At 45.4% G+C, this 17053-nt stretch overlaps 1 protein-coding gene across 1 annotated transcript in view; it reads right to left on the bottom strand.

Moving 5' to 3' along the window:
* Window positions 1-4553: 4553 nt before the first annotated feature.
* The window catches only part of LOC141052043 (cytochrome P450 2G1-like), a 177083-nt gene continuing 164583 nt past the window's right edge, over window positions 4554-17053 (bottom strand). Inside the window, exon 9 of the mRNA XM_073549222.1 lies at window positions 4554-10186. Coding sequence (XP_073405323.1) covers window positions 9993-10186 — 194 coding nt within the window. The 3' untranslated portion in view covers window positions 4554-9992. The remainder of the gene's footprint in view (window positions 10187-17053) is intronic.

Raw genomic sequence — 17053 nt, 5'->3', positions numbered from 1 at the left:
GAAAATCAGGGTTCTCTTCAATGTCTGTCTCTTTTTTTCTTTTCCTGTGCCAGCAGACCCAGGTCACTGTGATCTGCTGCAACACTTCCTTCTTCCTCCCTCTCCCCGAGATCTCCTCTCCTCCACTCCGAACTCAACTCTCAACTGAACTCTCAACTGAACTGAACTCCTAAACCTTCCCACTCTTTGTATTCTAACTCCACCTGCCTCCCAGCACGTTTCGTGTTCCAAGCAGGGAGCCACCAAAGGTGCTCTGCTACACTCCAAGCAGGGAGCCGCAATGTGGCTTTGCTACACTACTTTGTGATGATGGGTGCAGGTGTTGGAATGTGGTCAGGAGCCTCCAACTTACCTGGATGGTGGAGCACCACACCTCAGGAGGAGGTGCAGTACCTCTGTGGCAACTGAACCCTTAGGGGCACCACACATGGTCCCCCTCACTCCCCTTTCCTGGTATGCATGGTCCCATCACCCCGATTTCCTGGTATGTATGGTCCCCTCACCCCCCTTTCTTGGTATGCATGGTTCCGTCACCCCTCTTTCCTGGTATGCATGGTCCCCCTCACCCCCCAATCCGGGTATGCATGGTCCCGCTCACCCCACTTTCCTGGTATGCATGGTCCCCTCACCCCCCTTTCTTGGTATGCATGGTCCCATCACCCCCCTTTCCTGTTATGCATGGTCCCCCTCACCCCCTTTTCCTAGTATGCATGGTCCCCCTCACCCCCATTTCATGGCATGCATGGTCCCCATCACCCCCCAATCCTGGTATGCATTGATATCCTCACCCCCCTTTCCTGGTATGAATAGTCTTCTCACCCCCCTTTCCTGGTGTGCATGGTCCACTCACCCCCTCTTTCCTGGTATGCATGGTCCCCTCACCCCCCTTTCCTGGTATGCAGGGTTGCCCTCACACCCCTTTCCTGCTATGCATGGACCCCTCACCACCCTTTCCTGGTATGCATGGTTACCCTCACACCCCTTTCCTGGTACGCATGGACCTCTCACCCCCCCAATCCTGGTATGCATGGTCCTCCTCACCCCCCTTTCCTGGTATGCATGGTCCCGTCACCCCCCCTTTCCTGTTATGCATTGTTACCCTCGCCCCCCTTTCCTGGTATGCATGGTCCCCATCACCCCCCAATCCTGGTATGTATTGTTACCCTCACCCCCCTTTCCTGATATGCATGGTCTTCTCACCCCCCTTTCCTGGTATGCATGGTTACCCTCACCCCCCTTTCCTGGCATGTATGGTTACCCTCACCCCCCTTTCCTGTTATGCATGGACCCCTCACCACCCTTTCCTGGTATGCGTGGTTACCCTCACACCCCTTTCCTGGTATGCATGGTCCCCCACATCCCCCTTTCCTGGTATGCATGGTTACCCTCACTCCCCTATCCTGTTATGCATGGTCCTCTCACCCCCATCCAGGTATGCATGGTCCTCTCATCCCCCTTTCCTTTTATGCATGGTTACCCTCATGCCCCTTTCCTGTTATGCATGGTACCGTCACCCCCCTTTCCTGGTATGCATGGTCCCATCACCCCCCTTTTGTGTTATGCATGGTCCCCCTCAACCTCCTTTCCTGGTATGCATGGTTACCCTCACCCCCCTTTCCTGGTATGCATGGTCTCCCTCACCCCCCTTTCCTGGTATGCATGGTTACCCTCACTCCACTTTCCTGTTATACATGGTCCTCTCACCCCCATCCTGGTATGCATGGTCCTCTCACCCCCCTTTCCTTGTAAGCATAGTTACCCTCACCCCCCTTTCCTGGTGGGCATGGTCCCGTCACCCCCCCTTTCCTGTTATGCATGATCTCCCTCAGGCCCCTTTCCTGTTATGCATGGTTCCGTCACCCCCCTTTCCTGGTATGCATTGTCCCCTCACCCCCCCAATCCTGGTATGCATGGTCCCGTCACCCCCCCTTTCCTGTTATGCATGGTCCCGTCACCCCCCTTTCCTGATATGCATGGTATCCTCACCCCCCTCTCCTGGTATGCATGGTCCCGTCACCCCCCCTTTCCTGTTATGCATGGTCCCCCTCACCCCCCTTTCCTTATATGCATGGTCACCCTCACCCCCCTTTCCTGGTATGCATGGTCCCCTCACCCACCTTTCCTGGCATGCATGGTCCCCCTCACCCCCCTTTCTTGGTATGCATGGTCTCATCACCCCCCTTTCCTGGTATGCATGGTCCCCCTCACCCCCAAATCCTCATATGCATGGTCCCCCTCACCCCCTAAATCCTGGTATGCATTGTTACCCTCACCCCCCTTTCCTGATATGCTTGGTCTTCTCACCCCCCTTTCCTGGTATGTTTGGTCCCTCTCACCCCTAGGAAACTGCACACAAAAAAAAAAAAATGTAAAAAAATTTTATTCTCACCTTCCGACGGCCTCCGATCTTCTTTCCACGTGCCCGGCCTCGCGGTCCCAATAATGCCTTGCGGCTTAGACCACTGCTGACGTCGCACTCTTGCGAGAATGACATCAGCAGCGGTCTAAGCCACAAGGCATTACTGGGACCACGAGGCCGGGCGCGTGGAAAGAAGATCGGAGGCCGTCGGAAGGTGAGAATAACATTTTTTTTATTTTAATTCTTTTTTTTACAGATTAAGGCCTGCGCCCGATTGAGCGCTGCGTCCGACTGCGCCTGCCTGGCCGCCGCGACCAATCAGCGGCAGGCGCAGCTTACCGTTACAAACAGGAGGCAGGATTTTGGTGACAGACAGACAGACATGATAAGACGATTATATATAGATATTTTTACTATTTGTGCTCTGGTTTTGTCGTTCCCGTATCTTGGGGCATCTTGTACATGATTTTGGTTCACTGAATTTTAATATTTATTAATAAAAATATAATGAACAAAATTGCTTTAATGGTTCTTGATATGTGCTCTGCACATAAGTCCGCACTGATTACTTTGATCTGTATTGAACCATAATTTGTTTTGAACTTTCTAATGTTGATCTCTTTTCTCCAATGATGCAAATATAAAGTACATAAATTAGCAGAATGAATAGCTCCAATAAGAATGCATTGATATATTGACATGTAGGACTATGGAGAATTTAAAACCATGGTCATATAAATGGACTCAAAAGGTTTGAAACTAACATCATCCATATCAAATCAGTCTGTCATCCAGCAGTCCCAGCAATCAGCTTTTCGCAGCTCCCGCGGTGGCTGGATGTAAGCAGTGAATGAAGCTAAAACTTCTCAGATCTGTACACTGCACACATCCATTTGCCAAACAGCTGATATCAATGTCTATTCATAAGGCTGGTCCATTAATATCAAAGTCCTGGAAAACCTTGTCATCTGGTTCATACTGCCCTAACCTCAAGCAACATGTGTAAGAGGAAGGACAAGATCAGGCATATCTTTCTCACACCGGTTTCTGAACTACCGGGACTATCACCAATGTTTCATGGGGGAAGACTTTCAGACAAGGACTGACCCTTCTAGGTGGCTGCAGTAGGCCAGAGCCCCTTAGCAAGACACCTGCATACTCCGCAAAGCCTCATTCCGGCGGTCCCTCTGACTGGACTGATCACAGCTTGTGGCATTTGTGAGTGTGGGAATCTCCCACAACCTTCAAGGATCCATCACCCTTCCCGTGGACTGGAGCTCATTTTCTACAGACACTGCTGAGACATCACGTACTGCTGTTGTCGACGCCACCGTTGGAGAACCGAGGCGCCACAAGCAAGACTACAGACTGATAAGTTGCACTCTGTAGTGTTATAGCATGTAGAAATGAAATATGAATATAATTACAGCTCTAGATAATAAGAAAAAATGGAGATACTTAGCACATAATTTGGCCAATTAGCCAATGACAAGGCGATCTCCGTTTTGCTGGGAACCTACATGTTTATTGTGAATTAGCTTTCTTAGGCAAAAGCCTCAATTTATGGAAAAGTAGGATCCTGCTGCAATTAAAATCGCCACAGGCTGGAGGGTGGAGTGTGTGGGTTTTATCCGATTCTCCAGTTTCCTCCCACACTCAAAAGACATACTGTTTGGGGAATTTAGATTGTGAGCCCCATTGGGGACAGCAATGATAATGTATGTAAAGCGCTGCGGAACATGATAGCGCTATATAAGGAAAGCATAATAATAAGAATATATTAATTAATATATATTTAAGAATATAAAATAAATAATAAGAGTTGAAAAACTCTACTTGGATTCTTTAGAAGTATTCATTGCAGTATTTTTCATTGCCGTGATACTGAGTTCTGGTATACAGAGGCACATTCAGGGAAGGAAAGGAGCATGAATGGAGCTTGACCTGCCAGAACCTGGCTTAATCATGCAAGTAAAATATTTCATCTTCACAAAAAAACTTTTTTGAAACTTTGGAAAGGGTGTTATATGCTATAGTAAGGATATGGATAACTCTGGGGAGAGGGTCATCTGTACAGGAGTATCCACTATGGAACATAGTGGAGAAACACTGGAAACAGGGCTCTCACTCTGGAGGATCAGGCCTGTCCATATGTAAAAACCCCAACAAAGAAAAAGGAAGCATAATACCACTGCATAGTACAATTGTAAATATTTATTAATTCATAACACTCAATGGAGAAGTGGCAAAAGAGCCCTCTTGTGTCCAGGTGACAGTACCAATGAAACAATGTTGCAACCTTTATTTGTTTGTTACTGACCATAAACCTCAGCACATCTCTTGTAATCTTTCTTTGCTGTTACGATTATTCACTGTCCCTAGCTCTGTCCCCACAACCCTGACTGCTGCCTTAGAAAACAATAACCATCGAGGTACATACATAGAAGTGCGCCACCGATAGGCTAATTGTTGACTAATCTTTCAATGTGTGTAGTCGCAGGCCCCAGAGGCTTCACCCCTGGCTGTTCTCCAAGACTGCTATGTTTTGCAGTAGTTGTCATAGGAGGTAACCAACACATAAGAGACCGTTTTAAGAGAGATACAGAGGCAGAGCTGGTGTCGTTTTAAACAACCCCTGACGTACTTTAATTTATGGGACAACAGAATTGAGGGAAAATGAAAATTGTCATGTACTGCGTTTTTTAAAATTCAGAGATTTGAAAGATTTGTGCTCTTGTGTTTGCATGAGCCTTGGAGAAAGACTTTACGGGGAAATTACCACTCCTTTTAGAATTTCAGATAGAATTTGGCTTGTAAAAAAATATTTGTCAATTATTTTTCAAAAATTGTGATGTGGGAATCAATGAGAGTCTATTGCACAAACAATGCATTATATTCTTGCCATGAGATCTAAGAAATACTTTACCAGCTTTAGATAATATGATATCAAAGGGGGTGGAATATCACAGACCCTTCTTTTTTGGTGAAAAGCAAATATATTTATTTTTCTCACACAGAGGCACAACAGCTTGATGGTTACAGTCACTGTAAATAGTACAATATTCTTGACAACTTCTCTCAAACTTGGAAATATAGATATATATACGGTATATATATTTGAATAGATGAATGGTGGAACAGTTGCAGAAATGTAGGTAGTTACATACTTGGGCCTATAGTGCTGTGCTTCACCACAATTTCTCCAGAAGATAAGGTTGCATCTATACAGTTGAGTCATGGAGTAGAAATGAGAAATACCGGATGCAAAGTTTACAGAAGAACCATGTATTGTGTTGCAAAGTAGTTCAAATGTAAAATGATGTGTAAGGTCTTCAATTCCTATTCATACAACGCTGGCTTTCTGAGAATAGTTTTCTGCATAGCAAAAGTGGGACGTTGGACGTTCCATAACTACCAATAAATGATAGTATGTCTGACCTAAAAGAAGCCACAGCGGCCTGACGGAAGAAAGCAACATAAAGCAAAGAATCTAACCCCAGAAGTTACATTTCTCATAATAATTAGTATTCAATCTTTAAAAATAAGTTTACTGTTTATACGGTGTCTTGAAATAACCAATAAACTTTTCTACAATATTTCATGTTACACCCAAAAACGTAAAATATTTTTTAGATTGTATATGATACCAACACTAAGTAGCAAGTATTTGTGAAGTGTAAAGAAAATTATACATGGTTGTTAATTATTTTAAAATTATATATCTGAAAATTGTTGCGTTTCTTTATATTCAGACCCCAGCCCTCCCCCCTGAGTCAATACTCAATTTTCAAGTCTTATCACAGATTCTCAACAGGATTTAGGTCTGGACTGTGCATGAGCCATTCATTCACATGAATACACTTTCATCTAAACCATCCATTGAAGCTCTGGCAGAGTGTTTTGGGTTGTTCTCCTACTGGAGGTTGAACCTACGTCCGTCTCAAGTCTTTTGCAGCCTCTATCAGATTTTCCTCCAGGATTGCTAGGTATTTTGCACCATCTATCTTTCCATCAACTCTTACTAGACTTGCTTTCCTATCCCTGCTGAAGGAAATCAAAGTCACAGCATGATCCTGCCACCACCATGTGTGAAGGTGGGATGGTGTTTTCATGGTGATGCGCAGTGCTAGGTTTCCCCCAAGCATAGCATTTTGCAGTTGGCAAAAAAAGCTCTACCTTGATCTCACCTGACCTGAGCGCCTTTTTCCACATGCTAGCTGTGTCCCCTTCATGGTTTTTTGCTAGCTGCAAGTGGGAATTTTTATGTCTTGCTTTTAACCCCTTCCCCACCCAAAGATACAGGAGGCTTTGTGCTTCACCCCGGGGGGGTGGCTTTGCCCCCCCGTGGCTACGATCACTCTGATTGGCTGTTGAAAGTGAAAGTGCCTGTTTTTGTTTTTTTCTTAAATATTGGAGGATTTTTTTCCTCTGTTCTGTGGTTTTCCGATGCTGCAGTAGCATCGGACATGGCTGCAGACCACGATCAGACCCCCGCCACCGACTGACGGCGGCGATCTGCTGCCCTTCCCTCTGCTCCCCCACCTTCCGTTCACTCCCCTCCCCCTGGTACCCTCTGAGTCCCGCTGTGGCTCCAGGTGTCCCGTCACCATCGGTGATGAGCGCCGCCATCTTCCAAAATGGTGAATGCGCCCGTAGAATTCATTCATTTTGATCTATCACAGTGATCAAAATAAAATAGTAAATCACCCCCTTATCATCCCCATAGGTAAGGGCAAATAATAAAATAAATAAAATATTTTTATTTTTCTATTAGGGTTAGAATTAGGGTAAGGGTTGGAATTAGGGTTAGGGTTGGAATTAGGGTTAGGGTTGGGGTTAGTGGTGTGTTGGGGTTAGGGTTGGGATTAGGGTTAGGGATGTGTTGGGGTTAGGGTTGGAGTTAGAATAGAGGGGTTTCCACTGTTTAGGCACATCAGGGGGTCTCCAACATGACATGGCGCCACCATTGATTCCAGCCAATTTTGCTTTCAAAAAGTCAAACGGTGCTCCCTCCTTCTGAGCCCTGTCGTGCGCCCTAACAGTGGTCCCCCCCACATATGGGGTACCAGCATACTCAGGACAAACTGGACATCTTTTGGGGTCCAATTTCTCCTGTTTCCCTTGGGAAAATAAAAAATAGCAGGCTAAAAAATCTTTTTTGAGGAAAAAAATGATTTTTTATTTTCACGACTCGGCGTTTATAAACGTCTGTGAAGCACTTGGGGATTCAAAGTGCTCACTACACATCTAGATAAGCTCCTTGGGAGGTCTCATTTCCAAAATGGGGTCACTTGTGGGGGTTTCTCCTGTTTAGGCACATCAGGGGCTCTGCAAATGCAACATGACGCCCGCAGACCATTCCATCAAAGTCTGCATTCCAAAATGGCGCTCCTTCCCTTCCGAGCACTTCCATGCGCCCAAACAGTGGTTCCCCCCCACATATGGGGTATCGGTGTACTCAGGACAAATTGCCCAACAACTTTTGTGGTCCAATTTCTCCTGTTAGCCTTGTGAAAATAAAAAATTGCGGGCTAAAATATCATTTTTGAGGGGAAAAAAAGGATCTTTTATTTTCACTGCCCTGCGTTATAAACTTCTGTGAAGAACTTGGGGGTTTAAAGTGCTCACCATACACCTAGATAAGTTGCTTAAGGGGTCTAGTTTCCAAAATGGTGTCACTTGTGGGGTTTTTTCACTGTTTAGGCACACAGGGGCTCTCCAAAAGCGACATGGTGTCCACTAGTGATTGGAGCTAATTTTCCATCCAAAAAGACAAATGGCACCCAAACAGTGGTTTATGACCACATATGTGGTATCAGTGTACTCAGGAGACATTGCCCAACAAATTTTATGATCCATTTTATCCTGTTGCCAATGTGAAAATGAAAAAAACTGAGGCTAAAAGAAAATTTTTGTGAAAAAAAGTACTTTTTTTACGGATCAATTTGTGAAGCTCCTGGGGGGTTCAAAGTGCTCACTATGCATGTAGATAAGTTCTTTGGGGGGTCTAGTTTCCAAAATGAGGTCACTTGTGGGGGAGCTCCAATGTTTAGGCACACAGGGGCTCTCCAAACGTGACATGGCAACCGCTAAATATTCCAGCATATTTTACATTCAAAAAGTCAAATGGCGCTCCTGCCCTTCTGAGCCCTGCCGTGCACCCAAACAGTGGTTTATGACCACATATGAGGTATCGATGTACTCAGGAGAAATTGCCCAACAAATTTTAGGATCCATCTTATCCTGTTGCCCATGTGAAAATGAAAACATTGATGCTAAAAGAAATTTTTTTTGGAAAAATTAAAATGTCCATTTTTTCCTTCTTTGCTTTAGTTCCTGTGAAGCACCTGAAGGGTTAATAATCTTCTTGAATGTAGTTTTGAGTAGCTTGAGGGATGCAGTTTTTAGAATGGTGTAATTGTGGGTATTTTCTGCCATATAGACCCCTCAAAGTGACTTCAAATGTGAGGTGGTCCCTAAAAAATTAAATTTTGTTGTGAAAATGACAAATCGCTGGTCTACTTTTAACCCTTATAATTTCCTAACAAAAAAAAATTTGTTTCTAAAATTGTGCTGATGTAAAGTAGACATGTTGGAAATCTTATTTAGTAACTATTTTGTGTCACATAGCTCTCTGGTTTAATAGAATAAACACTCAAAATTTGAAAATTGCAAAATTTTCACTAAATTCCCATTTTCTTCACAAATAAACGCAAAATTATCAACCTAAACTTACCACTAACATGAAGCCCAATATCGCTAGGATCCATTGAAGCGTTGCTGACTTATTACCTCATAAAGGGACACTGGTCAGAATTGCAAAAAATGGTCAGGTCATTAAGGTCAAAATAGGCTGGGTCATGAAGGGGTTAAAAATGTATTTTTGCCAGTCTTCCATAAGGCCCAGGTTTTTGGAGCACACAGCTAATAGTTGTCCTGCAGACAGAGTCTACCACCTGATATGTGGATCTCTGAAGCTCCTCCAGAGTGAGTATGGGTATCTTGGTTGTTTCTCTTCTTAGTGCTTCCTTGGGATATCAGTTTAGGTGGACAGCCATGTCTAGGTAAGTTTGCAGTGCATACTGCTTCAATTTTTGGGTGTTGAGATTAGCAGTGCTTTGTCGAATGTTCAGAACTTGGGCTATTTTTTACTTTTAATCTAAACCTGCTTTATTCTTCTCTACAACTTTATCCCTGACCTGGCTGGTGTGTTCCTTGGTTTTTCTGATGTTGCTTGATCCCTAAAGTTCTTATACAAACCTCTGAGGCCTTCACAGAACAGCTTTAGTTATATCAAGAATGAATCATAACAGGTGGACTCAGTTGACTAATTTGGGATTTCTGGAGGCAATTGGTTACTTAGGAGTTCGTGTAGAAGTACAGGAGGCTGAATACAAATGAAAGTCTTAATTTTCAGATTTATATTTTTTTAAATATTTTGAAAACCATGTGTCATTTTCTTTACCCTTCACAAATACTCGCTACTTTGTTTTGGTAAACACATAAAATCCTAATAAAATACATTTATGTTTGAAGGTATAACTTGAAAAAAAATTGGAAAAGTTCACATGGTATGAAGGCACTGTAAATGGCGATTTGGTCTGCTCATGCAATTGCATTTACCTAACTTGACCTAGCTTTCCAAGGTACGAGCAAGGAATCGAATTTTGTGGGCTGGAGGAATATTTTCAAAACCACTATCTGTTGGGGATATATCAAAGTCCTTGGGGTCCACTGTAGGCTTCAAAGTGAATTTTTGCAGGATGACAGTAAAGAAAATAAAAAGCTCCATGCGCACCAAGCTTTCGGCGACGCATGCTCTCTTTCCTACAATGATGGGAATGTAAAGTACAGTAAATTAGCAGAATAAAACACTCAGACAATAATGCATTGAAATATTGACATAAAAAACTATGGAGAATTTGCAACATGGGTAATATATATGGACTTAAAGTGGATTTAAAGAACCAACATATTGATTTTTAGGACACGTTATCAATATCAAATCAACGGTGCTCTGACATCCAGCAACTTCATAGATCCGCCGTTTGCAGCTTCCATGGTGGCTGCATGTAAGCAGTGAACAAAGCTAGAACTGCTCAGCTCTTCACACAGACATCTGACTCGGGAGCTGCAAACAGCTGATTGGTGGAGCTCCACTAATTTGATATGCATGACCTTCATTAAGGCTGGGCTATCAGACCTCCTTATAGAAAAATTGTCATCTGATCCATGCTGCCCAAACCACTGGCAGCATAAGTCATAGACTGGCAGAACAATTTCACTCCTGTATATTTTCTACTAAAACAAGTCAGCGTTTTAGAGAAAATAGCAGTTGAAGATCCAGCTCTTCCCTGGGCTGTTTCAAGTGTTTGACAGGTTTCCCATTGTGTATACATAGAGAGAGACCTGTCAGTCACCTGGTGATGTGCTGGGAGGAGACAGCACTGGACTAGTCTGGTCACCGGCTACCTAAGATTTGAACAGCATGAATCAGATGACAGGATCCCTTTAAGTTTGGTGTTCAGAAGACAAACTATGCAATGTAACAGCCAATATTTTTTTGAAAGGGAAATCAAGTTATTTCCTTTCTAGCTTTATATTTTATATGCAGATGCCATGCTACAGAGTCACACTTTATGGGATAGTGCCACCTGTACAACTTGGCTTCTAAATAGTAAATAGAGGTGTTTCTCACAAAATTAGAATATCATCAACAAGATAATTTAATTCAGTTCTTCAAAACAAAAAGTGAAACTCATATATAATATAGAGTCATTAGAAACAGAGTGATCTATTTCACGTGTTTATTTCTGTAAATGGTTATAGGAAGTTTCGCCCCCAACAGTTCACCCCGAGCAATTTGCCCCCAGCAGTTTGCCCCAGGTGCATTTCGCCCCAGGTACATTTCGCCCCCAGGAAGATTCGCCCCCGCACATTTCGCCCCCAGCATTTCGAACCACAAGGACAAACTGGCGAAACATCCAAACACAAAATTCTGGGGGCAAAACAGGGTACAAACATCCGGGGGTGAACTGCCGGGGGCAAACTGCTGGGGGCGAAACATTGATGACGGACAGGAATTTATGAACCACAAGGGTACAAACATCCGGGGGCAAACTGCTGGGGGCGAAATGGGCGAACTGCTAGGGGTGAAATGTGTGGGGGCGAAATGTACCCAGGGACGAACTGCTGGTGGGCGAAATGTGCGGTGGCAAAATTTAACCGGGGCGAACTGCTGGGGGCAAACCGCTGGGGGCGAAACATCCAAATCCCAAAAAACTTAAGGCTATGTGCACACATTGCGGAACTGCCGCGGAAATTTCCACGGGAATTCCATTCCATGGGAAATATGGGAGAAAACCGCATTTTAACTCCCGCCTATTTCCCGTGGAAAAACTAGCGCTTTGCAAGCGTAACTAGCTTGCAGAATGCTAGCGTTTTCCAAGCGATCTGTAGTATCACTTGGAAAACTGATGACAGGTTGGTCACACTTGTCAAACATAGTGTTTGACAAGTGTGACCAACTTTTTTACTATTAATGCTGCCTATGCGGCATCAGTAGTGAAAAGATCTGTTAAAAATAATTTAAAAATAAAAAAATTGTGTTTTTCTCACCTTCCGGCGTTCTGTGCAGTGTTCCCGATCATCGCGATGCTCCCGGCAGGTCCCTTTCCCAGAGATGCATTGCAACAATGACCTTTGATGACGTCGTGGTCTCGCGAGACCGCTACGGTATCGCGAGACCACAACGTCATCAAAGGTCATTGTCGCAATGCATCACTGGGAACAGGAGTTTCCGGGGAGCATCGCTGAAGCCTGGTGACGCTGCTAGGGACATCGGAAGGTGAGAATATGACGATTTTATTTTAATTCTATTTTTTACAGGGATATGGTACCCAGAGCCAGGAGGAGAATCTCCTCTCCTCCAGACCGTGGGTACCATCTGCAAATGTTCTGCTTACTTTTCCCATGGTGGGCACAGCCACATGTGGAAAGTAAGCAGAACAATACATCCCTATCTATGTGTGCGGATTTTCCCGCGATTCCGCACGAAGAATGAGCATGCTGCGTATTTTTCCGCAATGCAATTCCGCCGCGGAAAAATCCACAGCATTAGCACAACTTGTGCGGAATGCCATAGGATTGCATGGGATGCTTTTTTTTTTGCATTTTTGCAGAAAAATTGCACGTTTAAAATTGCCACAAAAACGCAAAAAAACGCTAGGTATGAACACAGCCTAAAAGTCATTATCTCAGTAAATTAGAATACTTTATAACACCAGATTAAAAAATGATTTTAAAATCCGAAATGTTGACCTCCTGAAATGTTTGTTCAGTGAATGCATTCAATACTTGTTCTGGGCTCCTTTTGCATCAATTACTGCATCAATGCATCATGGCATTGAGTCGATCAGTCTGTGGCACTGATCGAGGAGTTATGGAAGCCCAGGTTGCTTTGATAGCAGCCTTCAGCTCATCTGCATTGTTGGGTCTGGTGTCTCTCATCTTCCTCTTGACAATACTCCACAGATTCTCTATGGGGTTAAGATCAGGCGAGTTTGCTGGCCAATCAAGCACAGTGATAATGTTGTTTTAAAACCAGGTATTGGCACTTTTGGCAATGTGGACAGGTGCCAAGTCCTGCTGGAGAATGAAATTTCCATCTACATCACTGTGTCAAACCACTCATGACCAATAGACATTGCCAGAAGTGTCTTACCTGAGCCAAGGAGAAAAAGAACTGGACTGTTGCTCAGTGGTCCAGTTTTGCATTTTATTTGGAAATCAAACTCCCAGAGTCTGGAGGAAGAGTGGAGAGGTACACAAAGCTTCTTAATGTCTAGTGTGAAGTTTCCACAATCAGTGATGGTTTCGGGAGCCATGTCACCTGCTGGTGTAGGTCCACTGTGTTTTATCAAGACCAAAGCCAGCGCAGTCATCTACCAGGAAATTTTAGAGCACTTCATGCCTCCCTCTGCCCACAAGCTTTTGGGAGATGGAAATTTCATTCTCCAACAGGACTTAATCCCATAGAGAATCTATGGGGTATTGTTAAGAAGAAGATGAGAGACTCCAGACCTAACAATGCAGATGAGCTGAAAGCTGCTATCAAAGCAACCTGGGCTTCCATGCCACACTGCATTGATGCAGTAATTGATGCAAAAGGAGCCCCAACCAAGTATTGAGTGCATTTACAGAACATTAGTGTTGAGCATTCCGATACCGCAAGTACCGGGTATCGGCCGATATTAGCTGTATCGGAATTCCGATGCTTAGTTCCGATACTTTTTTCATATCGAATACCGGAATCGGAAGTTCCCATAATGCTAGGAGCCCGCTCGATTTGATTCAGCCAATGGGGATCCTCAGAAGTGTGGGCACATCCTGTTAGGCATGTAGGCATGTTAACTACTGGCATGGCTGTGATTGGCTGCTGAAATGATGTCATGATGCACTATAAAAACCGCTGCAGCCGCCATTTCTGGTCACTCTGCTGTGAATTCAGTTAGGGACAGGCTGCTGTTGAAGACTGTGAGAGACAGTTAGAAATAGCGATCATACAAAATATCTATTGCTCTACCCAGGCTACATAATCCACCACTGTAGCATTTTTGTAGCCCAGCAGCGCTGTTTTAATAGCTGTCTGCAAGGGCTGTGTGAGTGCAGACCCACGCTGTGTAGTGTGTCCTACAGGCACGTCTGCTTGTAGGCCGCCCAGCGTGTGTCTCTGCCTTATACACATTTTTCTTTTATTGCTGCTTTTTTTTCTGTATAGTGTGTTTCCATACGTATCCATATACGTTGGTTGCAAACACTAAAGGAGTGGACAGCGGAGCCTTTCAGCAGCCTTTCAGTGCTATAGCCCATTTCTCTGCACTGTTTTTGGCTATCTGATAGGTCTCTCTGTGTGTGAGTGCAGCTCACGTTGCAGTGTGTTCTACAGCCACCGCTAGCTGTAGTCCGCTCAGCGTGTGTCACTGCCTCATACATAGTCCTTTTTTTGCAGCTAATTTAGCCAGATTTTTGCTCCTATATTAGTGTGCTTCCAACCGCATCCATTGTCATTGGTTGGTTGCAAACACTATATAGGATTAGATAGAGGAGCCTTTTTGCTGGCTTGTGCCCTTCAGGGCCAGCCAGACAAACTAGTATCACCCTATTTTTTGAAGCCTCATCAATTGCATTGTAGGTTAGCTTCCTGCATTGTAATCGCTCCAAAAAGTTTGTGATACTATAGCTTTCAAACTTTGGTCACATCCTTTTCTTTCCCCCCCCAAAAAAAAAGGAAATAAAGTTCACCAAACACTCCACTTTACAGTTGTCTAGGCCACATTAGATCATATTAAAGTGTAGTACACACACTTTTAGCCAAATTAGTGTTTCTTATACTGGTTAGCAGGTGTTCAGGAATAAGAACACTAAGCCACCCCTTTTTTACTTTTCTGCCTATCTATCAGTCTACCAAGATGAAGAAGGCAGGGAGTAAGGCACGTGGTCGTGGCCGTGGAGTTTCAGCAGGGAGAGGACGGGGCGATTCAGCAGGGAGAGGACGTGGGGATTCGGTGTCTGCTGCGGCCACCAGTGACCCGGCATCCCCCACTTTTACCAGGCAACAGTCCTTCATGCGCAACTTTGTAGGACCTCGCCGTACCCCACTGCTGCGTGACGAACAAATTGAAGCCGTTGTCGGATGGATGGCAGCTAACGCATCCACCTCAATGACTTCCGCATCTTCCCAAGGCCAGAGCACTGAAGAGCAACCATCTGTCTCTTCACCACCTGCCAAATTGCCCAGGCAGTCTGAGAGCCCTGGACAGGAGCCATCTCAATCTTTACTTCTGTTCTCAGAATCTGTTGGCTTGGAAAGAGGTGGCCAGCCAAGCAGCATTCTAGAGCGTGAAGAAGAGGAAGTATGCAGTGATGCGCAACTGCTTTGTCCCTCTGAATCTGAAGAGGCGGGTGGGCCAGTGCCTATTGTCAGCACACCTCAGTGCTCATCTGATGATGATGAGACTCAGTTGCCAATTTCTGGTGCGTACGGTGCTGGCAAGACAACCCAGGACCAGCCGGTGCTTGAAGAGGGGAGTGGAGATGATGAGGTCCTTGACCCATCATGGCGTCAGCCACAGGAAGGTGGTGGGAGCAGCTCTGATGAAGAGATTCCCCGAACGGCCAAAAGAGGAGGGAGAGGGCGGGGGCAGACTTGGTTGCCTGTAGCCTCCACTTTGGCACCCGTGAGGAGCAATCCTCTTCCAAAACACAAAACGGGCGCTCCCAGGACTTGCAGTGCGTGGTCTTTTTTTGACACAGTTGCAGATGACATTTGCTTTGTCAAATGCAAGCTGTGTCATCAGAAAGTGAAACGACGGAAAAATGTGAGCAACCTCAATACCACAAATATGTAGAAACATGTGCGTACCAAGCACAAGGTGGAGTTACACAGACACACTGAAGATGTAGGCCAACCTTCAGCAGCACCTACCACCTCTTCAGCTCGTGTTGGGGCCTCTTCCTCCAGCTCACACACAGCTGGTTCGGCTTCCTCACTGGAACGCCATGGAAGAACCACTGCCACTGTTGTCCAGAGACCCAGTGAAATTCCACCCACTGAACCACGTTCGCAGTCATCATCACACTCCCAGGCCACTCACCAGCAATCGGTAGCACAGGCATGGGAGAAAAAGCGGCCATACTCGGCAAACCATCCCCGAGCACTGGCTCTGAATGCTGGCATTGCCAAACTACTGGCCCTTGAGATGCTGTCATTCAGGCTGGTGGAGACTGACACCTTCCGGAACTTTATGTCATTGGCAGTTCCACAATACAATGTGCCCAGCCGCTTTTATTTCAGCAGGCAAGCCGTCCCTGCCCTGCAAAAGCATGTGGAGGGAAAAACTAAAAATGCGCTACTAAATGCCGTCAGTAGCAAGGTCCACCTGACCACCGATGCGTGGACCAGTAGCCATGGACAGGGACGATACCTTTCCCTCACTGCCCATTGGGTCAATGTTGTGGAGCCGGGTACAGATCTGGAGAGTGGCTCTGTACGTATTCTGCCAACTCCAAGGATTGCAGGAATGCAGTCTGTACATATTGAGTCCTCCTCCTACTCTAGTTCCTCGGAATCAGCACTGCGTGAGCCTGTTAGGCCAGATATGAGCACAGGTGTGGCCAAACGTCAACAGGCCGTCCTTAAATTAATTTCTTTGGGGAATCGGAGCCACACAGCACAGGAGCTCTGGAATGCCATCAAGCAGGAGAGCGATGTGTGGTTTGTGCCAGCGAATCTCCAGCCAGGTTTGGTAGTGAGTGACAATGGCCGAAATCTAGTGGCAGCTCTGGGCCTAGGCAACCTCACTCACATACCATGTCTGGCACACGTGCTCAATTTGGTCGTGCAGAGCTTTCTGAGGGACTATCCGGATCTTGATGCACTGCTGCACAAGGTTCGCCTAGAGTGTGCTCACTTGCGGCGTTCCAGCATGGCAAGATCGCGCATTGCATCTCTGCAACGCCGATTCCGCCTGCCAGAACATCGCATCATATGTGACCTCCCCACCAGGTGGAATTCAACGTTACATATGTTGGAGCGGTTGTGTAAGCAGCAGGCAGCAGTAATGGAGTACCAGCTGCATCAGGCGCAAACAAGTCGCACTGTGCGCCGGACACACTTCACCACCACTGAGTGGG

This window comes from Dendrobates tinctorius, unplaced genomic scaffold (assembly GCF_039654945.1).
Source record: "Dendrobates tinctorius isolate UK_male_01 unplaced genomic scaffold, ASM3965494v1 ptg000158l, whole genome shotgun sequence".
Taxonomy (NCBI): domain Eukaryota; kingdom Metazoa; phylum Chordata; class Amphibia; order Anura; family Dendrobatidae; genus Dendrobates; species Dendrobates tinctorius.
Note: the sequence above shows the minus strand (reverse complement) of the source record. Positions and strands in the feature narration are given on the sequence as shown.